The 23,227-nt window shown below is 35.9% G+C and overlaps 1 protein-coding gene and 1 pseudogene across 1 annotated transcript; one reads left to right on the top strand and one right to left on the bottom strand.

Annotated features, from left to right (window-relative positions):
- Positions 1 to 830: 830 nt before the first annotated feature.
- LOC121420851 (cholesterol 24-hydroxylase-like) lies at positions 831 to 22,957 on the bottom strand. The gene is made up of 13 exons (XM_041615472.1): positions 22,653 to 22,957; positions 14,489 to 14,569; positions 14,033 to 14,114; positions 13,559 to 13,719; positions 12,105 to 12,243; positions 11,530 to 11,643; positions 10,483 to 10,717; positions 9,493 to 9,565; positions 4,317 to 4,401; positions 3,475 to 3,585; positions 2,040 to 2,128; positions 1,511 to 1,583; positions 831 to 1,066 (listed from the first exon to the last, which is right to left on the bottom strand). Exons 1-13 carry the CDS (start codon positions 22,796 to 22,798, stop codon positions 926 to 928), a joined length of 1,530 nt encoding a protein of 509 aa, XP_041471406.1. The 5' UTR covers positions 22,799 to 22,957; the 3' UTR covers positions 831 to 925.
- On the top strand, positions 5,336 to 8,440 carry LOC121420839 (annotated as a pseudogene).
- Positions 22,958 to 23,227: the final 270 nt, after the last annotated feature.

Genomic DNA, 23,227 nt, shown 5'->3' with positions numbered 1-23,227 from the left:
GACAATTTGGTGTCTTTTTTCACAAAGGACATTTTGCTATTTTTCTGTAGAAAAAAAATGATGACACTGATGGATTTCCAGAGTTACGATTGATTGGAACAATCCCGGGGATCAATCGTAACTCTTTGTAAGACGGGGCCCTGGATGAGAGTTGGAGAGGCTGCCTGTGTATGGAAAAGGCTAAATTAATAATCATAACCCACAGGTCTTCCTCCCCAAACCTCCCCAACTCCATCCAGGTCATGATATTGTGTATTTTGAGTTTTTGACAAACGTGTATCAATCAGGTATGATTATTTACGTCTGGGACCGACCTTTAACGTCACCATCCGAAAGACGTGATCAGGGCTCGAACCTCTGCACCAATTTGTTACTTCCCCACAGCTTGGATTACAGGCGCACGCCACAACGCCCAGTTTCCAGGTCATGAAGTTAACGGTAAAAATAAATGAAGATATTTATAATCGGTAAAATACAGTGGTCAAACAATTGTGACTCGGTCACTTCAAGCCAACCCCAACAAGGCCGTTATCGCTATGTGTTATTAACGAGTTTTCCATTTGTGTTGTACTAAAGATCATAATATGCTTATCTATATCCGTAGTAATCTTGTAGATATTATTGCAGAATATGATTAGCTTTTAAGAAGTAGTTTGGATCTTTACTGGGGTATTCGTGGTTCGTCGCGTGAGGGCGGTTTAAGTATAAAGAATAAGCCTGGATTTTAAATATAAATATATACAATGATATGAATAATACATTATAAAATGATTAAATGAAAAGAAATAATTGAATACACCTAAAAATAAAAAAAATGACATGAATAAAAATAAAAAGAAATACAAAAATAGAATAAGGAAAAAAAATATATGATCAGAACATTAACGCGTCACTTGGTGCTATAAACGTTGATAAATGCAGTTTGTCAGGCTCGGAGGCTAATGTAGTTCTTACATCTGTCAAACGGTTTATTGGTGACGTTCGAAAGAAGGACGTGACGTTGGGACTGCTCCAATCTGAAATCGAAGCTCTGCAGCAGTTTCGCCAAGATCACCTTGGATTCGATCTAGACGATATAAAAGGCAATCAATATAAGAAAAAAAAAATAGCATCAGCGAAAAAAAAAACTTTTGCTGGTATAAGTTTCAAAAGAGAAGAAAGAGGAGGAAGAATGATATCAATAGTTTTCGTGCATTTTAGGGAGTCTGTTATGTACAAAGGTGTGTATCATTTTTTTTCATATGATGTGGTTGATTAGTAAACTTCTTATTAAACAGAGACCATTGTATTTTTCAGAAGTGGTTTTAGCTGCAGTATCAGCATTTTTATATATTTCTTAGCATTATTTTAGCCACATTTTATATTAATCCTTAATATTGGTGAAAATACCCCGGGAAAATACATATACAATGCATGCAAAGAAACGCTGTTTTCTGGTTTAATTTCATATACAGACATACATGTATATGCATTCAGATTTTATAAGAGATACTGTGCAGAAATAGCATACCAGAGCTAACTGCTGTCCAATACAATTCCGTTGACCAATGGCGAAAGGGAAATATGCATAAAGGTGCCGTGGGCTGCAAAAAAAAGAGGGGGGGGGGGAGAAGAAATAAATTACATTGAGTCATGACGTTGATACCGGTAACGTAATAAATGATGCTGATGATGATGATGATAATGATGAGGATGATGAGGGTGATGATGATGATCATCATGATCATGATGATGATAATGATGATAACGATGATGGTAATGATGTTGATGGTGATAATAATGGTAATGATGATGATGATGATGGAGATGAAGATGATATAGAGTGTCTAAACTTACGTTTAGTTTAGCAAACGACAATTATCCATCACATATCTATTTTTACGAATAACATCGAATCTTGTAGGTACGTTGGGTCAAATAAGCACACTTGACAACGTCAAAATATTCCAAAGTCAGACAGACAATAAGGCATCAGACGATCACTTAGGAGCACTATAAAAATGCTGCATAGTTGCTTCTAAGTCTTTCGAAATACTTACAGGTCATCAGTGGGAATAAATCGATCCGGGTTGAATAGAAGTGGGTCGTCAAAGTATTCTTCCTGCCGTGAGGTTAGATATGTTCCAAACTGCATCAGTTAAAAAGTGTAAAATAAATAATTGACGAGATAACGAATGAGAGGGAACTGTATAAATGGTGAAAAAAATCGTTCATTTCACCTCTGTTTACCTGAATAATTCAATTCATAGAAATAAAAAGATTACAAATTTATAAACTTAAAACGGCTGAATGTATGTGGAAACTGTATCACAAAAGACAGGGATAATGTAAGACATGGTCTGGTTAAAAAAAATCGAAACTATTATTAAAATATAGTGCGTGGGGATTATGTTTTTTTTTATGAAATTGATAAATAATACAAATTATTATTAGGACTTGAAAAATGGTATTCAAACATACGAGTTAACCTCATCCAGTCCGGGTCTGCCCCCCCCCCCCCCCCCTCTCTACACCATTAACAATAAATCGCGACAAGTTCGCACCGCGATCTTCTTCTTCTTCAAGTCTCGCGCGACTTCAAACATGTCAAAGACCAAATTCGCCAGAGTTTGATATTATTCCTCTGTATAATGGATGTTGTTTTCAACCTGACATACGATGAATCCGAGCGAAGAATAATAGGGGTACACCAGGCTGAAAACAACATCATCCATAAAAACAGAGGAAAAATATCAAACATTTTCAAACCAATCAATAAATGCTGCTTTTAAAGTTTGTAAACAAACAAAATAACAATGAGGTAAAGCTTGATGATGAAGTATTTGAAATATTTCCGGAGGATGGCAATAATATATTGCATAATATCAATAAAAATAACGATAACAAAAACAACAACAATGATTTAAACTACATTTAAAAAAAAACATGCACTAACACTTCTATTTTATCTAAGTATACAGTATTTATTAATTTTGACTTCTATCCTGTCATCGTCTATATATTTTCAATCTAGCTCAGTGCATATACAAATGGACAAATCACGATACTGGGGTACAAATAATACTAATATAGGCCCCGTATTCCATAGGCCAATCAATTAAGTAAGAATGCCATAAAAAAAAGGAATAACCTTAGTATTAAGACCTTATTTCCTACACTTGATTTAATACACACAGGCGCGTAACAATGGGTGCTTCCTGCACCCACCTTCCTTAGTGGTAATAATTGAATTATCCCACTACCTTATAATAAGATCCCTCTCTAAGTAGTGCGAATGAAATAATACTCAGTCATTGAACAATTAAAAGAAATAAATGATTTTTATTTAATCATTTTTTTTTTTTCTGAAAACATTTCCTCATAAACTCGAGGAACTTTCTGCCCCGCCCTTCCCTTTCACCGCCCATAGACAATACTGCATACGGTGCGTAACCGACGGGCGAAGAAAAATAAAAACAAAACGCCCTTACTTACAAATATATTTGATCCTTTTGGTATGACGTAACCCGAAGAATTGACGTCACAAGCTAGACCACGTATTACTCCACTCACAGGAGGGTTAAGTCGCATCGTTTCTTTAAACACCTATAAGTAATGAAAAATATATATAGGCCTTATATAGGCTATATATACATATAATTTATATATACATATACATATATTCACTTTTTCATACAATTTTATTAAAAATCAGACAAAAACTCATTATAATTTCACATAAAATATTAAAGCAATAATTTAAAAATCACCCAAAACAAATTGGTAAATGAAAGTCATATGTTCTGACAGCTTGGATGTTACTATAATTCATAGTGTGCTTTTAATGAAATCGTCTGTGCCCAAAATAGGTATGATATGAACACTGACATGACTGAAGGATGTTTTATTGGATAAATTAACCCGATTTTACATCCTTCAAGAGGGGTGCCGATAAAAATATCTACATATATATTTATGAATTTTTTTTAAAGAAAACCGTTTTGAAGTTATCTTTGAATACTTAAAATGGGCTAAAAATGTCAGGATCTTTGTCAGTAGCAATATAATATCATATCACTAGATCTGGGAAAAAGGAAAAGGAACCGTTTTAAATAGAAGTGAAAACATAGCCGATAGAGGACTAGAGATCCAAAATTAATAGAAAACACTTAATCGGCTGAAAAGATGCCAAATTTTAATTCGAAAGGCCAAAACGCATGCAGTGACTGCTACAGTGTTTGGTATGTAAGCTGATGCTAGGGTCTAATGACTATTCACCAGATATTTGACTAGTTTTAGATACATGTCTTATTTTAGATAAATTAATGTAAACCTACCCGAGACATATACTCCAGCTTGGGGAGGTCTGAGTACTCAATATTCGGTTTATTCCCCAGGACTTCATCAACTTCAGCTTTTAGCCTGTCCAAAAAGAAAATGGTAGAAACATGTCATTCTTAATCGTTTATGGATTTTCAGCGTATCTTATTAGATTTAAATTGGTATCAATTTGCAATGCAAACATTGGCGCTGAACATCATCACATTTCAGGGTCAGATTTCATACCGTTTTGTTGGTTGAAAATCCTAGGTTACCGTTTTGTTGGTTGAAAATCCTAAGTTTCATTATAATAGTGAAAAAGAAAACACTTTTCCTTCACCAGTAGCTAAATCCTCTCCCACACATACAATCGTTCATTCATGAGAATTTCTTCTCATGCACCACGATGTAGGGTGTCACTGTACACTAGACGACACAGTCATCTAATCGTACCTTCGTATTTAGTTTGCAGAATATCGCATTTGCAAGCACGGATATTTTACAGAAAACGCCTCCCCGTTTCCCAGTCGATTGATCCACTCCCTCTCCATACACTAGCTCCGGGCAGTGGCTGGGACATTATTTCTCATCACCGCTGCCATTTGTACAGTATTTGTAAAATAAATTACCATAAATCTGTAGTACGTTGTATACTGAAACTAATTGGGCTTATTTATCAAAAGGAAAGTATTAGAATAGTCACGCACGGTTCCATCAATAACTGTTTCGCAAATCGATGTGTAGCTATTGCTATTACAGCTTTACTTAGATCTTCTGCTGCTACTTTGTATTTGTGAGGAAGGTTACGTGCGATCCGAAAAGGGGTACTACTTTATCAAGATTCAGGAGTTGCATGGTATCTTGACATTATGGAAGTCAGTCATATCCTACACTTCCTGCTTCTAGGATTTTCCTCTTTATTCGTTAGACATGTCGATGCACATGTTGGATTTGAAGCAACGACATCTTCAACACTGCTCACAAGCAAATCCACCCATGGGTGCAATCATGATATGGACTTCAGGATGGTAGATTGCTCACATAGAGACTTGAAAGAAGTTCCTCAGGATCTTTCTAAGGACATCGTTTTGCTGGATTTGTCAAATAACCGAATCAAAATGCTTTTGAACTCTTCGTTCGATGTATACCCTCTGATCACCAGTTTGTATATTTCTAACAATGATCTAGGAGTCATAGAATCTACCTCTTTTCATCCCCTCCATGGCTTAAAGATCCTGAACCTGTCCTGCAACCCTCGTCTTGTGCTTCCAGTAAAAGATGTCTTCAAGATGTCTCCACAACTGATCACTCTGTATTTGGAGGAAGCAAACTTAATGACACTCCCTAATGACACCCTACAGTCCAGTCAAAATCTCCACCGCTTACTTCTATCAAAGACAAACTTTCCTTTATTAATATAAGTTCTTGTGGTAAGGTCGACAAAGTATACATGGATGGAAATCAAATACAGCGTATTGCAAAGGGATGGTTCACGTTTGTTTGCCACAGTGACTTCCTAGATCTTACAGATAACCCAATCCAATTTGTAGATCCTGACGACTTTGCATCGTTGAACATTCGCTCACTAAAGCTGGGTTTCTATCCCTTGAGTGAGGAGGTATTAATTAACACCACACTCGGCATCTCAAAATCAAACCTCCAGGAGCTCACGATCGTGAGAGGGTACTCTGGTGCGTTTCCTGAAGGTCTGTTTGACCCGTTGTGTAATTCATCCCTCTCTGTCTTGAACTTCTACGGGAATGAACTTACGTACCTCCCTCCTTTAGTCTTTGCGAATTTGACAAAACTCAAACAGTTTACTTTCAGTTATAACAGCCTTCCCATTGATATAATTCCTCCAGAAATTTTTAATGGCATGGAATCACTGGACGTATTGAATATCAGCAACAACGATATAACAGAAATAAATCCTGACAACCAGACCTGGACATTAGTTAACTTAACACAACTGAACTTACGAGAAAACAGTTTAACCAAAATACTCTCATCTACTTTTCGTGGTTTAGAGAGCTTGATCTCCTTAGACATGAATTCAAACAAAGAACTCTCTTTCTTAGAGTTGAATGCATTTTCAGGTCTCAGCAGTATTCAGTATATTGATCTGTCAGGAACCAACGTTTATGATTTACAACTTAACATCCCAACGCTAAGAATACTATCCCTGAATTTTATTCTAGAGTCACCAAATTGGACACCATCAAGATCACCGTTTCGGTATCTACAATCTCTTGTTGATTTCAGCTTAAGGAAGTCTAGCATTTTCGTTGTTCACCTGTTTAGCAACGCGACGAATGCCTCTCTTTTCGATGGATTGTTGAATCTCCATCGTCTTGACCTCAGCGGAAATTATTTCGACGGAACTAAGTTCTTCGATAATACTCTACCACCTGGAATATTTCGTCAACTCTTTGCTTTACAGGAGCTCATCATAGATGACTGCAAAATTGAAAATGTACACCCTCACTTCTTCACTGGTTTGGAATCTCTCCAGACATTAAGTTTGAAAGGAAACAACATCAAAAGTCTTGATGGAAGACTCTTATGGATTTTGCCTCAATTGGGATCAATAAACTTGGGGGGAAACCAAATTTCCTACTTGGAAAGATTGATATTCTTGAAAAACGCAAAACTCACCAAACTTTCACTGGCTGACAACAAGTTAACAAGTCTGAATCAAAGCGCTTTCAAGCCAATTGCGTCCTCTATTTCACTACTGGATCTATCAAATAACCCAATAGCTTGTAACTGTGACATTCAATGGCTTATAGATTTGTTAAATGAGAACATTGACTTGGACAACAAAGACAACACCATCTGCACGATAGCATCCATTGAACCTCTGCGTCTGAAACATCTGCTTGATTTTGATCCGAATCAATTTTGTACAGGCAATATTGGGCTCATTTCCTTGATTTCACTGACTATTGTTTGCTTTATCGTTATTTCCATAATCACTTATCACAACCGATGGTACTTGAAATACAAAATATTTCTGCTAAAATTAGCCGCTGTTGGATACAGAGAGATGCAAGATGCCAGAGAACACGACGACTATGAGTTTGATCTGAACATCATATTTTACGACGACGACGAAGTATGGGTTCGCGAGCACTTCCGACCTGCTCTGGTAGAACACCTTCCACAGTTTCGGAGGAACGTCTTCGGTGATGAGGATCTCGTACTAGGCATGCATTACTTAGATGCGGTCGATTACGTGGTGACCCACAGTTACAAGACCATTATCGTACTCAGTAAAGCTGCTGTGAAGGACCGCTGGTTTGTTCTCAAGTTTCGTACGGCCATGGATCACGTGAGCGATACTCTGACAGAATTCGTGATGGTTGTCTTCCTTGAAGACATCCATGATGATGAAATGCCCTTCTTGGTTAGATTGTATCTCCGAGACGGTAGACCTTACATTCACTGGACCGAGGATGTGAGGGGGCAAGAATATTTCTGGAATAAACTAACCAAATATCTGACCATTAATTTAAGGACAAATGATATACTCCCAAACGAGTAGCATAGTTCGTTTGGAAGTTTAATTATGTATATATTAGGAAACAAATATATACACAATTCACCTGTTAGCGTTAGAAGCAACTGGAATGCACCTGACTTACAAAGCTGAAATTCAAGTTTACGTTTCAATATTTTATTTCACAGAAAAACATGGATGTATGCAAACGGATATGGTAATGCCACTGATGTTACCAAGTAATAATTAAGCATTCTAAAATTATGTGAGAATAAAGACATGTTTTCCCCCCTTGCATAATGATTACATGTCCAGTTTTATTTGAAAAAAAAACACATTTGATAAATATGTATAGAAAAGACTAAAGAAGGCTTAAACACGCACTAAATTAAATTTAATCATACTCTTTATTTCACATAAACCCTCCCAAATGAGTGCACACACCACCACAACACACACACACTCTCTCATTAAAAAAAATAAAAGTAAAAATAAATAACTAGCACATACCTATTTTAAGAATGTACATAGCATTTACATTTATCTAAATACAGGATAAATGAGCACTGTCGAAGAAATGCCTTGCTTATGGCATAGGTGACGTAGCAGGGGATCGAATCCCTGATTTCCAAATGTCCTGTGAGGCGCCTTAAGGCCTGGTCACACCGCCCGAGCGTTGCTGGAGCGGTCGTAAAGCGGAGAGAAAAAAATCATCACCGCTCGCTACCGTTCACCATTTTCGATTTTTTCCCCAATTTTGTGAGCGAAATTCGACCCTCTTTCCCAACCGCTCCACGACCGTTCCAACAACGCTCGGGCGGTGTGACCAGGCCTTTAGACCGCTCGGCCACGGCACCCACACACACAAACACACACATACATACTTATTCAGTGCCAATGTGAGGTATATGTTGCAAAAAACTTTAATACAAAAAAAATTAAAAGGAAAATGATGTACTGTATGAATTGCGCACTTTAGTAGAAACAACAGTTTAATAATAAACTTGCTTTAACAGTCGTCATACTTGATATTATGGTTTCCTTCTTTTAGTCCGAGAGCCAAACTATTTATGGCTTAATGAAAAATGGAAGAATGAGTATCAGGAATTAAATAATTGCAATGTACTTTCAAACTACATGTTCTGACTATCTTACTTAAAGGCTTTCTTCGAACGAGAGTGATTGGTGGTTTGCTTCAGAACTCGAGAGGGTGTTGGTAATTTGTTTATAAGCGTGATTGCTTGTATATAAGCAACCAGGGGACCGAAGGATCAAGGTCCTATCCGAGGGACCTGGTAACATACCGAGTCTGTTCATGGACCATGGTCTGTCCAAGTGGCAATTTAACCAAGGTCATCGAATTGTGAAACAATCATTATGGCTACTATAAGCTAAGTTGCTACCTTCCTATAATATGTTGTGTGTTAAAAGGAACTGTTAAAGCGAACTGTGGTCTCCGATTCACCGTATGTTATAAATAGCTAACTTTGCACAGAGAATGGTTTGAGAGGAAATTAAAGTACTCGTTTATCTACTTGGTGACATAGTTATTGTGCTATAAATGTATTGAGTAGTTTATGACTGTGTTATCATTCATTTTGAATCAACACCGCAGCGTATACTTTTGATTTCACAATTACATTTTAATAATATTCTTAAAAGAAATAGGTTGCCGATCTTGAACTAAAACTTACCTCTTTGCCACGTCTTCATGTCTTCCAGATTCGAGTAAGGTAAAGGCGAGGAGGTTGCTCGTGGTTTCTTGACCTTCAGAGTAATCATAAAGATCAATATGATATATGACCGTGCTGAATTATGGCATAGGTACAACAGTAATGGTGGATGGATAATGATCATGCCCATAATAATAATGATATCGATAATGATACTTATAATAATATCAACAGTAATAACGACGATGATGATGCTGCTTCTGAGGCTAATGATGATATGATGATGATGATGTGATGTTGATGATGGTGGTGATGATGATGATGATGATGGTGATGGTGATGATAAAGAAGGTGATAATTATGATGGTGATGATGATGGTGATAATGATGATGATGATAATGATGATGATGATAATGATGATGATGATGATGATGATGATGATGATGATAATGGTGGTGGTGATGGTGGTGGTGGTGGTGATGAGATGGTGATGATGGTGATGATGATGACAATGTGATGGTAATGATGGTGATGATAATGATAAGTTTACAACAAAGCTGATGATAACTATACCGGTAATTATAATAATAATACTAATAATATTAATACAATAATGATAATAATAAATTATAGTACAGTAGCGCATTTCATTATATAACAAAGAAATAGGCATATATGCCTACATATTACAGTAGTACTCACCATTTGATCATGGAAAGAACCTCTCGCGTGAGTTGGTCACCAATAAAATAATTATTCATACTATATTACAACTACTTAAGAATTATGAAAATATTGATCTTAAACAAGGTCTTGAAATTTGAGTAATGATAATATTAACGACAAAAAAACAATACTAATATTAATTGAAATTATTAAAGATAACAGATATAAAAAAAAGTATTCCAAGACGATGAGGATACTGAAAAGGAGAAAACCGAAAATTTATTATTCCTTCATGTTTCTGAGAGAAAATATCTTACAAGGAGACAAAAGTTGTACGAGCTAACCTGCTACGAAGAATGTCCCAAACTCATCAATCATGTCTGCTGTGTCGATGTTTTGTCCATTGCAGAGATCGTCTTCGACTTCCAGGATACATGTCAGGATGTCCTTAGGCAACTCTTCACCTCTCTTCTTTGCCGCTCTTCTCTGTTCAATGCAATCCTTGCCAAATTTTCGTACCAGTTTAATGGCGTCGCGCACCGATCGGCGGTATTTACGAGCCTTACTGCGAGGATCCACCTGGAAGAAATAATTCTTTTTTTAGCTAGACGAAGATAGAGATCTTATTTTACTGAAAAGATAAACATAATGTTTCAAAAATGGAAAAGGGCCAATATCATATTTCTATTTTCTTCAGATATGTCAACATGATTAAGCTGAGACACCCTATAAGCCGGGGTCTTGGTAGTCTGCAGGCACAGACCCTGATTGGAACTTTGATCAACGAGTGTGCCTCCACGCAAAGACTAGCACATACAAAACTTGCTGTGCCAATACCTGAGCGAAAGGGCCTTCAGTACACAAGGCATGAGTAGGCTGCACATTCAGACCCTTAACTTGAGTGAAGGGTTTGCCCAGCAGACTAGGGCCTTGGTGTCCCGAGAGGATCAAACCATGTTTGTATTAAAATGAAACCCGAGGGTATTAGGATTGCAATCGACACAAAATAATGTAAAAGTACAAATCAAAAGTGCTGAAATAATTCCCACAAGAGCTGAACTACTAGAAAAAAAATAACACTGAAATAAAATGACGGTGCACAAAGTCAACGCGACAGATTTTGATGTGCACTCTTCCCAATCTATCACTTCGCAAAGAGAGAATTTCGTGTGGATAAACATTATGAACTGATGTAAAGAAGGTGAATTTTTATTTTCATAATAATAATGATATAGGATTCGCTTAGCGCACGTATCCACCTTGCTAGGTGCTCGAGGTGCTCCTACATTACCCCGGCTAAACTAGTTTTGATTGAAGGACGAGAGTCTTAACCACTAGCCACGACGTCCCCACACATTTTGTAAAGAAACGTTGAAATTCAGCACACTAACCATCATCATAGGTTGCTTGAATATAACATCCATTCCTTCAAGAGCGAGCGCCACCGCCGACGGGAACGGGCAGTCAGGTCTCTCAACAGCGTTTATATCCATGTCAAATCCTACCTTCGTTGCAGAATATGGAGAAGTATAGTGAACATTTTTTTTAATGAATTGCTGATAAGTCGACAAAATTTACCATTAAAGACAGTGGTTAATGTGACGGAGGTAGGCCTATTCAGTATTGTTCCTTTGGATATCGTACGGTTATTTTGGCTGCATTTGAGGCCAACCATCTGATTTGGGTCTATAGGCCTATAATTATTTGCACTTTAGCGACGAAATGGTTACGAATATTAAACTGAAGAGTTTGAAAACTGCTTCCCCGTGTGTGTCCAGAAAACCTTGCCCTGTGTTTTTGGATATCTTTAGAAAGGGTCATTAATAGCGTGGCACGTATTTCTCATCTAATTAAGTCAGCAGGACTTTAATACTCAACAGACACTCCGGATAATCAATGTTGCCATCATAGTTCTCATTAAAGAAAGTCCTCATGCCAACAAAATGAAGAGAGAGGGAGGAGTTACCTTAGCAATGACATCCAAGGTGACATCGTTGAAATGGTCTAGCATTTTTACGAGAGTTTTGCCGTCTGCTAGAGGGACAAGGTGATCCCGCAAGCGGGTCGCACTGTCGTTGAAGAGATCCATCATTTGCATGAGATACCTGATATAAGATTAAACAAGGCGATGGTCACCTCTTTGTGTGACACCAGACCCTTCATTTAAATTCAAACAGGGGGGCGTTTCATCAATATTTTCGTCCGACAAGTTGTCAGATCTGACAACTTTCCTGGATTCTGATTGGTTTAGAAGCACTGTTACTATAGTAACTGTCTGATAAAACAGGACTTGTCGGATGAAACGCCTGACAAGTCCTTTCATGAAACGCTCCCCAGGAAAACTACCCTACCGAGTATTTCCTTAAAATATTTTTACACTATCGCAGCCACTACCCCATCGTAAAATCAACCCTGCTGGCTGCATATGCTCACTGGTTGAAGGACACAGATCTTCAAGTGCGTACACAAGTCTTGAAGACAGCTATACATATTAAATAATCATGAGTTAAATTCAAAGAATAAAACAAGAAAAAAAAATCATCAAAGCCTGATGAAAATATGGTATTGGATTATAGTAACTAGGTATTGGAGTTTGGTGATATTTTGAGAAAATTGGTATATGCATTTCCTCATGCCGATTATATCATGTCCCCACTCTCACTTATATTATTTGATATTTCAATAACAAAAACATTTTTCCTTGTAATAGAAATCGATTTCAGCAATGATTATCGTAAACAGTGAATGTGTAATCTACATATAACACAAAGGAATAGAATAAAGAAACGACATCATCAGCTCGCTAATAAAATGATTCGCAAAAACAATGCAAAAGTTTGAAATGTCATACTTATAACTTTGCTATCCCTGGTAGATTTGTGATGAAATTTCGCGGCGTTTTGCTTGGATGATTTTCGGACTCTTACATGTACATGTATCTGTTCAAATCATATAGGTTTTAGAAGTTTAGCATGGAGTACCTCTTCGATATTTGGATGTCACTATTGCACATATGTCCCATGATTAGACACGTATATTAACTAGCAGTAAAATGAGGATTGAATTATAGGTCTAATTTATATTACCATTACACACAAAATACGTTGGAGATTTCACATCTGACCATCAAACTGTACATTGATTGGCTCAATATGAAAATGAATTAACCATTGAAACATCTCATAACGGATTCTCATCCATCACCTGAAACATGAAAACTACCCTATTTTTTCCGCCCAGTGTTACATGGCGAATAATATGCATACAATTTCGTCAATCAGCTTTATGAATTTAGAAATATTGAGCCTAATTATGTTTTAAGTGTATTGGTTTTCAATGTTATTTAATTATTCATTTAATTTTTTTTTTAGGGGGGGCTGTCATTTTAAAATTACGCCGTGATTTCTGGGATATACTCACTTTCGATTGAATGCTGGGTTTAGAAGAGCTCGCCTTGTGTGCCATTTCTCGTGATCCGTTTGTGAGACCAGTCCGTTGCCCATGAATCTCTCGCCAAACACGGAATAGAATCCTACGTACATGCTTTGTGGCTTAAGATGGCGGCTATCAAGGCAAACCTCCTGTTGTAAAGAAGATCAACGATACCACAAAGTTAAAGCTTGTCGAGAAATCTCATCGAAACCCCTCAAAATATTTTGATTTAGACACAAACACAAACAGAATAAGCTGATGATGATGATGTTGATACATGTATGACTAATGACTAATTGATTCACTAAAATTATGAGCAATGACGATGAATGACGGAGTGGAAATAGGTGTTAAATCTTTGTAAACCTATCCTGGGCATACCAGTACAAGAATTAAACCTTCTTTTCAGCTATCCCATGGTCATAATAATAAATGATAAAATAGCGTCAGTCAATAATTTACCTTCACCGCTTTAGAGTCGCTGCATACCACCATCGGTTGTAAAACAAATCGCAGATAGAAGACTGGTCCGAGTTCTCTCGTCCTTGTTTAAAACAGAAACAATATAAGTAAATAACTGTTTATTTACTTTGTCCCCATAACGAAAAGAACATGCCTTTAAAAAAAGCGAGGTTATGTCACTTTTTTCCATATAATGTTTTGTTTAATTTTGTGTTTTGTTTCTATTTTCTTTCTCTTTTAATTCATATTAGTGTAGTGCTTGGATGGATGGGTATGAAACTTAAATCTAATTCAAACTGGAACATCTTCTGAATTAAGATTTTAAGAGAGATTTTAATTTTCACTTGAGATGCAAAATTTTAAGTGTTGATTGAAACATGTTTTAAGTGACTTTGACGAATCTTTATGTCGGGATAGTGCCTTAATGCTATTAAATAAAGTTATCTTTAAACTTACCATTGGTACATCAGCAACAGGGGCGGGAAATCCAGTTTCTTCGCAACAGCATTGAAATGAGACAAGTGACCAGTGAAGAAGCTAGAGACAGAACAAAAAAATATTCGAATCAGTCGTATCTTCCTTGAGAGAAACCAGTTTAATCGTAAAAATTACAAATGGCGGCGCAAGGATATTTGATAGGGCGCGGGCAAGACCTTAATGTACAACATTTTGTTTTCTATCTATCTATTAGCTTAGAATGATACTATAAGGATACATGGTAATACAACTTATTAATATTGTCACTATTTTGTATTTGCAGTATACTATTAATATTCTCAGTATTCAAGAGAACACTTCTCTGGTAAGAGCAAAGCCTCATCGAGCTTGTACATGTATATTGTCCTTGGCATAGTTTGCGGGATGTCCTACGTCTCGGTCTGCCTGAGCGACCTTCCAGCATTCCCAGCTGAGGTCAGACCATACCTGGACCTCGTTCTCAAGAGGACTGTCCTAGATTCGCTTACGTAACGACAAGGACAGTCTCTCAGTCGCGTGCGGCCTCGCCCAGCGATGACAGATCTCAGTCGCGTGCGACCTCGCCTGACCTCACGCTGAGGACAGATCTGTTTTGCATAAGTCCAGGGTCTCGCTCCGCTCGTCGACAGAATCTGCACTTGGCCACTCATTCAATGAACAATGTTATGATATAACCTTGTTATGATATAACCTTGTTCTCAGTTAAATCTCCATGTGTGGCAAATAAGGGTGGCAATGTTTGGCTTATTTTCTCTTTTTCTGTGGGACTAATGCTTGATTTTCTTACACTATCAGTTTCCATTACACCTATTCATCATATAACTTGGCACTCATAGTAGACCGGCCAAACCTCAAAAAGTGCTCTAGATAAGGATTCGACGGCAAAATTTGTTAATGCTTGGCATCCCAGCTAATAGTCTTGCAAAAATACCCAGGAATAGCGTATGGGCGGATGCCAAGCGCAATTTTGCGTGAAAATGTCATTTTTAGCGTAAAATCTGAAAGACTGTCGAAAATCACGCATTTTGATATTTTGACGGAATATCATCATATTTTTTATTATCTTTGATATGAAATTATTTTTATTCAGAATTTCAAATTATAAGTCTACTAAATATGCATTTCAAATTGAATATTACACACACACATATGGCACAGGGAAACATAAAACCGCGATTTCCTCGAAATAAAAGTTTGTGAAAACTATCAATAGTTTGAAGTTTTTTTACGCAACATAAATTCTTCGATTTAAATGCGTTTATCCATCGAATGTATAGTAAATGTCCTAGTGCCACAAATATTAAAAGAATTTTCAAGTAAGATGGTAGATATCTCATTTTATGTTATCCGAAAGGAGACAATGTGCATTTTACCAGGTGCGCATTTTGAAAGAAAAATTGAAAATACCGTACATTATGTACATAATTACATGTATAAGTACATACTAAATCGAGTTTTTATTTACATGTATAAGTCCATAATAAAGCGAGTTTTTAATTGGATAGCACAATTTGTCAATTCCTTACATCCCAGCTAAAAGTCTTGCGGAAATACTGAGGAATAGCATGCGGGCGGATGCCAAGTGCACTTTTGCGTGAAAGTATCATTTTTAGCGTAAAATCTGAAAGACTGTTGAAAATCACGCATTTCGATATTTTGACGGATTATCATCATATTTTTTATTATCTTTGATATGGAATTGTTTTTATTCAGAGTTTCAAATTATAAGTCTACTAAATATGCATTTCAAATTTGAATATTACACACACATATATGGCAATATGAAATATAAAATCGTGATTTACTCAAAATAAAGGTTTTTAAAAATTATTAATGGTATAATGTTTGTGTTCCGCATCTCAATTTCGTCAAGATTTAGTGCTATTACCGAATAAATACTTAATAATTGTTGTCATGTCACATATAGCAGGGTGACCAGACGTCCCGTATATCCCGGGATTGTCCCGTATATTGCTTCTTTGTCCCGGCGTCCCGAAAAACCCTTCCCGGGACGCATATTTGTCCCGTATTTCAGAATATTGAACAAAATGTATTTGAAAGTGACGAATTTTCATCAAAATAACCAACAGATGACGAAGCAGAGACAACAATAAAATCGATAAATAACTTTAAGTTCTGCGGTGATTTTCTTGCTAACCCAATAGTAATACATCGCAAACGAACTGGCCTCCTGCCATTGTGTGGCAGGCTACTAGCCAGGCATGTAGGATCTGCAGATTCTCTCCACCAAACATGCCAAAATAATCACAAAATCGGCGGGAAATTTGTATGACTATATTATGGGTTCTCAGATTACTGATTTGGAGATGTAATCTCGGAGGAACAAGTTATCGAGTTTTCATTACTAGATCTTAGTGTTTCAGCTTTCGTTTTGAGTCTTGTGTATGATGCCGCGACGTTTCATCTAATTTTTAAGTAAAAAAAAACACTTTGAAATTTTATTCATTTCTAAAACAGTTTTTTTTTATTTTAAAAATATATTTGAAAAACACCAAATATCATTATGATTTTTGTTAGATGATTAGATTTTTTTGCTTGAAGTTTGAACTTTTTTTCCTCTTCTTTCTTCATCCTATCCTTCCTGCTTGCCCGTTTTTGTTCCATCTATCTTTATTTCCTATTTGTCTTTCCTGATCCTTTCTCTCTCTCTCTGTTCTTTTTTCTTTCTCTCCTCCTTTTTCTTATCCGTCTTCTTCATCAAATTTCCTTTTTTATATTCTTTCTTTCTTAAAACTTTTTTCTCCCCCCTCCCTTCTCCTTTTTCTTTAAATTCTTTCTCTTCCATTATGTTTTCATTATGTTTTCATTCCCTCCTCACTTTAATTCTTCCTCCCTCTCTTTCCTCCTTTCTTTCATTCAGAATTCTTTCCCTTATTCTTTATCTCCCTCCCTCCCTTAAATTCCTTCCCTCCTCCCTTACTGCTTTCCTTCTTTCTTTCTTTGCTTCTTTCTTTCTTTCAAAGAATGAAGGAAACATTTTTCTTTCCTTCATTCTTTCTTTCCTTCTCATTTTCTTACTTTTTTTTATTTCTCTTCTCTAATACTCTATGTTGTCTTTCACACATTGTATTCTTCCATTCCTTTCTTTTTCTTTCTTTTTGTATTCAATTCAATGAATGACGGAAACATTTTTCTCTCTTTTATTCTTTCTTTTATTCTAACTTTCTTTTATTCTTTTTTTCATTTTATCCTTCATTTTCCCCTTATTTTTTTCTTTCTTTCTTCTCAATTCATCGCTTTTCTTTCATCTTTTCTTTCTCTCCTTCATTCTTTCGTTCACCCACCCTTTCAATTCTTTATATAATTTTTCACAGGTTAACACTGTGTATAGCCTTCTTTGCTGATCTTTTTTGTCGATTGTCCCGTATTTCATTTTGTGAAATCTGGTCACCCTGACATATAGTGAAAACAAATACTGAAATAAGATGCAAGATATATATCATTTTATGTTATATATGTGAAATATAACAATGCACATTATTTTATCAGACGCGCATTTCTGATAAAAAAAATAAACAGCGAATATTACATCGATATTGCACATTATCTTATATCAGTGCGATACTCGTCATGATATTATATAGGATTATGTTTGCTTTTGTAGAGTTCGATCTTCTTGATATTTCCACGAATGAATTGGTGCTGAACTTAAATCTACCTGTGGCGATATTCAGAAATAGGTCTGATATTTAATTTGCCGTTACCATGGTAGCATTAATTTTACAGGAATATCTACATGTATATCCAAAATCATAGAAAACATACATGTATGAATAAAGCGATTGAATTAGCATTTTTAAACCACTCTGTCAATTTTCAGTGTAATGCTTATTGGATTTTTTTCTCTTTTCAATCAAATCAATTTTATGTTGGGGTGGACTTGTCCTTTAAAGTTCACATTTCAAATCTTAAAGCTCATTTCACCACAGTGTATTGCCATTTTGGGAAATGCCGTCGCACGACCATTATGACAAACAAATCTAAAGGCTAATGACCAGCGTCCAGCGCATATATTGTAATATATAGATTGTCGTACAACTGCATTTCCCAAAAGGGCATTGGTATGTCCAGGGCTGCCCAGGGTCGGGCTGTCCGGCCCCCGTCTTAGACCAGAATATATAACAACATGGACCTGTGATAATAGCAAATGCAAAAACTTTGATGAAGTAAAATGAATTGAATGAAAATTATAATTTGCAATGCAAAAGACCAAATAACATTTATTATTCATAATTTAACATAGCAGGACATTGGAAACAACTGAAATTAATAATAAAAAAACGCCATCCATAGCTCATCGAACCAAAATAACGTATGACCTTGATCATGTGAACTGAAATATGTGCAAAATGATCGATGATACTTTAATACCCTTATGTTCAAGTGTAATCTTTAACTGGATCAATAAAAATCAAGTTATGATGACATTTAAAAAAATACCCCCATATGGCCAAAGTTCAGTGACTCTAAATGACCTTTGACCTTAATCATGTGATCTAAAACTTGTGCAAGACGATCAGTAATACATGAATATTAAAGTGTCATTAAAATTAAAGTGTCATTAATTTTTTTCTATACGTTCAAAGTTATAATGAAATTTTGAAAAATGTAACTTTGGTTAAGATTTCAAGGTTGATATGACGCTGTTATATCAAAACTACCGTCACCTCCACCGGAGAAGTGGCTCCTTTAGTCCTGCTCTGCTATGCCGGCGAGACAAAAAAATAGGTACTGCCGTGCAACGGCCATTTTTTTTAATATACTTTGATAATCAAATAACTGAAGTAAAATGTAGATTGACAGAGTGGTTTAAAAATGCTAATTTAATCGCTTTATTCATACATGTATGTTTTCTATGATTTTGGATATACATGTAGATATTCCTGTAAAATTAATGCTACCATGGTAACGGCAAATTAAATATCAGACCTATTTCTGAATATCGCCACAGGTAAATTTAAGTTCAGCACCAATTCATTCGTGGAAATAGCAAGAAGATCGAACTCTACAAAAGCAAACATAATCCTATATAATATGACGAGTATCGCACTGATATAAGATATGTGCAATATCGATGTAATATTGTGCGCTGTTTATTTTTTTATCAGAAATGCGCGTCTGATAAAATAATGTGCATTGTTATATTTCGCATATATAACATAAAATGATATATATCTTGCATCTTATTTCAGTATTTGTTTTCACTATATGTGACATGACAACAATTATTAAGTATTTATTCGGTAATAGCACTAAATCTTGACGAAATTGAGATGCGGAACACAAACATTATACCATTAATAATTTTTAAAAACCTTTATTTTGAGTAAATCACGATTTTATATTTCATATTGCCATATATGTGTGTGTAATATTCAAATTTGAAATGCATATTTAGTAGACTTATAATTTGAAACTCTGAATAAAAACAATTTCATATCAAAGATAATAAAAAATATGATGATAATCCGTCAAAATATCGAAATGCGTGATTTTCAACAGTCTTTCAGATTTTACGCTAAAAATGATACTTTCACGCAAAAGTGCACTTGGCATCCGCCCGTACGCTATTCCTCAGTATTTCCGCAAGACTTTTAGCTGGGATGCAAGGAATTGACAAATTGTGCTATCCAATTAAAAACTCGCTTTATTATGGACTTATACATGTAAATAAAAACTCGATTTAGTATGTACTTATACATGTAATTATGTACATAATGTACGGTATTTTCAATTTTTCTTTCAAAATGCGCACCTGGTAAAATGCACATTGTCTCCTTTCGGATAACATAAAATGAGATATCTACCATCTTACTTGAAAATTCTTTTAATATTTGTGGCACTAGGACATTTACTATACATCCGATGGATAAACGCATTTAAATCGATGAATTTATGTTGCGTAAAAAAACTTCAAACTATTGACAGTTTTCACAAACTTTTATTTCGAGGAAATCGCGGTTTTATGTTTCCCTGTGCCATATGTGTGTGTGTAATATTCAAATTTGAAATGCATATTTAGTAGACTTATAATTTGAAATTCTGAATAGAAATAATTTATATCAAAGATAATAAAAAATATGATGATAATCCGTCAAAATTTTAAAATGCGTGATTTTCGACAGTCCTTCAGATTTTACGCTAAAAATGACACTTTCACGCAAAATTGCGCTTGGCATCCGCCCGTACGCTATTCCTGGGTATTTTTGCAAGACTATTAGCTGGGATGCCAAGCATTAGCAAGCTTTAACAAATTTTGCCGTCCAAAGTATAAAAAATCGTTTTGGCCGGTCTACTACTCATGTGAATTTAAATTTTTAACTTATTTTTTCTGAATTAAAAATAGAGATTGAAAAATGAAAATTTTCTTGCCATATTACTTTCCACCAATAAAGGGCGTACAAAAATATATGCCCAAAATTCAAGTTTTTGAGCGCTCTAGTGAATAAAAAATTATTCCCAAGTTACTAATGAAAAATAAATTGCAACTGTATGAAAATTAGTAATTTTGGTCACTAAAGTGAGATTTTAGGAATTTTTTTAAAGTGTGTGCTATGTACAGCATTGGCATACCATAGTCCTACCTGTAGATTCCCCACAGGCAGGATGGTTGCAGTGAATAAGTGATCTAGGCCAAGGACAATGCGGGGGACAATGTTGTTCTCGGGGTTTTTCTTGGGAGAAGGGTAGAAACTACATGTAGCTCAAGGATGCTTTGCTCGGTTTAGCAATAGAGCTATTAACAGATGTATAAAGGTATATAAAAGGGGTGGAAATTCGCATTTGAGAATAGTTTTTGGGGGCATGTCAATTGGAGTCAATTTCAGCCGAGTGTAGTTTGAATGTATCTATTCTGTGGACAATCTAACATTAAAGTCAGCTCTGCTTATTTCAATTTGCAATTCCGCACCTGTGAGATAATAAAGACGCATGTATTGATAGTTAATTTACATTCTGAGAGAAGGAAATTAAGAACTGAAGTGAGAACATTTATACAGAGTCACTGAGAGGGGAAAAGTAAACAGTTGGTAAAATCAGTGAGTTCGGTGAGAGTTTACATTACAGTGGTTTATTAATTTCCAACACCCTTAAAGATTTCGCAACAATATGTTATAAACTCCTTGAAAATGTTCTACAACTCAAGACTGATGGGTAATAAATTTCTCATTTTATTTCATTTCATTTATTTGTAGTTTTATATACACAGGGTAGCATTGTCAGTTTCAGAACTGATTTCCGCAACGCGCGGGACTGTCCACGTACAATTTGTTACAATTATTTGAATCAGTAATATATAAAATTAATCAATAGCACAATTACATATTCACACATATGTATATCAATACAAGTATGAACCCTATTGCAAATGTAATATATTATATAAATAGTGTACAATCTGTTGTACAATATACTGGATTATATGTACGACAAATATAAAATTATCCCGAGTGCAGGTTTATTTCACCGAGGCCGAAGGCCGAGGTGAAATAGGCTTGCACGAGGGATAATTTTATATTTGGAGTTCATATAGTCCAGTAATATTGTATGATAGAACGTTCACTATTTATTATAGTAAATAGATCCCTCAATCTAAGCCCCCCATAATGGATTTTGCCATCCAAAAATCGAAAGTTATATTGTACATATGTACAATATAACTTTTTGAAGGGAGGTCACGTGGTACAAATCCAGCCAATCACAGCTCGTATTTTACTACCACTATTTACTATATATATATATATTACATACATATTACATATTTTATAGTCGTTTGTAGGCGCGTATCCAGCATCAGATCATACAAAGGAGATACCTCCTTGATCCTAACAAACATTTTCATGGGCCCAATTGTCTGAAGACGACAATATTCATTCCAGTATGCTTTTGCCCCGGGGGGGCTTTTGCATGCGCCTGTACATTTCTTTGTCGTAGTTGACCATGGTACTGGTGATGAGTGCAAACTGTATGGCAACGCTAATAGAACGGTCATAATATTATAACACTTCCCTACATCATACAATTTAACACAACCGTTCGCCTAATACGACCATAGTATAGAAGCTAAGGTCCATGGTACGACGCACTCACACGTATAACTATGAAATAATCAATTAAATCATACCCTGTCGGTCTTGGGCAAGGCATATGTCCATATTTCCTGTTAAATCGATACAAAAACAACGTAAACACCACGAAGGCAGTTCCAACTGTACATGCTACCACAAGAAATACATAGAAAAGTATGCTGGCCGCGACATTTAACTCCATTTTGGATAATCTTGGCTGTTGTGTGTACACCGCTTTGCCGGTATACGAACTCGGTCCATTTGCCTGTCCTCTCAAAGCTTGAGTGAGCTTCTAATATGGTCAGATAATACGGTTTGACGATCAGCCCGATCAGTACCAGTACCACACATCCGAACTTTGCAATGCTCACGATGGACTTTCCCCCCGTGGGTCAAAGCATGTCTGGATCGATTTGCTTACTCATGGTTTCACCGAGTGTTAAAGGGGCACTTCATTATTTGAGTTTTAAGATTGTGATCAGTAACGTCATATTCGAGCAGCTGCCTCATCATGCATGTAATATAAAATCCCGTATAAAATGCATGAATCAATGTTTAATGGCTCCTAATGACTTTTTATTTTTTCCAGGAGCGGAGTCTCCCGAAGGTATATACAATTTGCATTTTTTTT

Source organism: Lytechinus variegatus, chromosome 1 (assembly GCF_018143015.1).
Source record: "Lytechinus variegatus isolate NC3 chromosome 1, Lvar_3.0, whole genome shotgun sequence".
In the NCBI taxonomy this organism is placed as follows: Eukaryota; Metazoa; Echinodermata; class Echinoidea; order Temnopleuroida; family Toxopneustidae; genus Lytechinus; species Lytechinus variegatus.
This window is presented reverse-complemented; position numbering and strand designations above follow the sequence as displayed.

Excerpts from the sequence above, each read along its gene's own strand:
- LOC121420851 (XM_041615472.1), bottom strand. The coding sequence starts at position 22,798 with ATGGAGTTAAATGTCGCGGCCAGCATACTTTTCTATGTATTTCTTGTG. Across the intron at positions 14,115-14,488 it reads CTGTTGCTGATGTACCAATG|GACGAGAGAACTCGGACCAG; the intron begins GTAAGTTTAAAG and ends GTTTTAAACAAG. Across the intron at positions 1,584-2,039 it reads TTTATTCCCACTGATGACCT|CCCACGGCACCTTTATGCAT; the intron begins GTAAGTATTTCG and ends TTTTTTTTGCAG.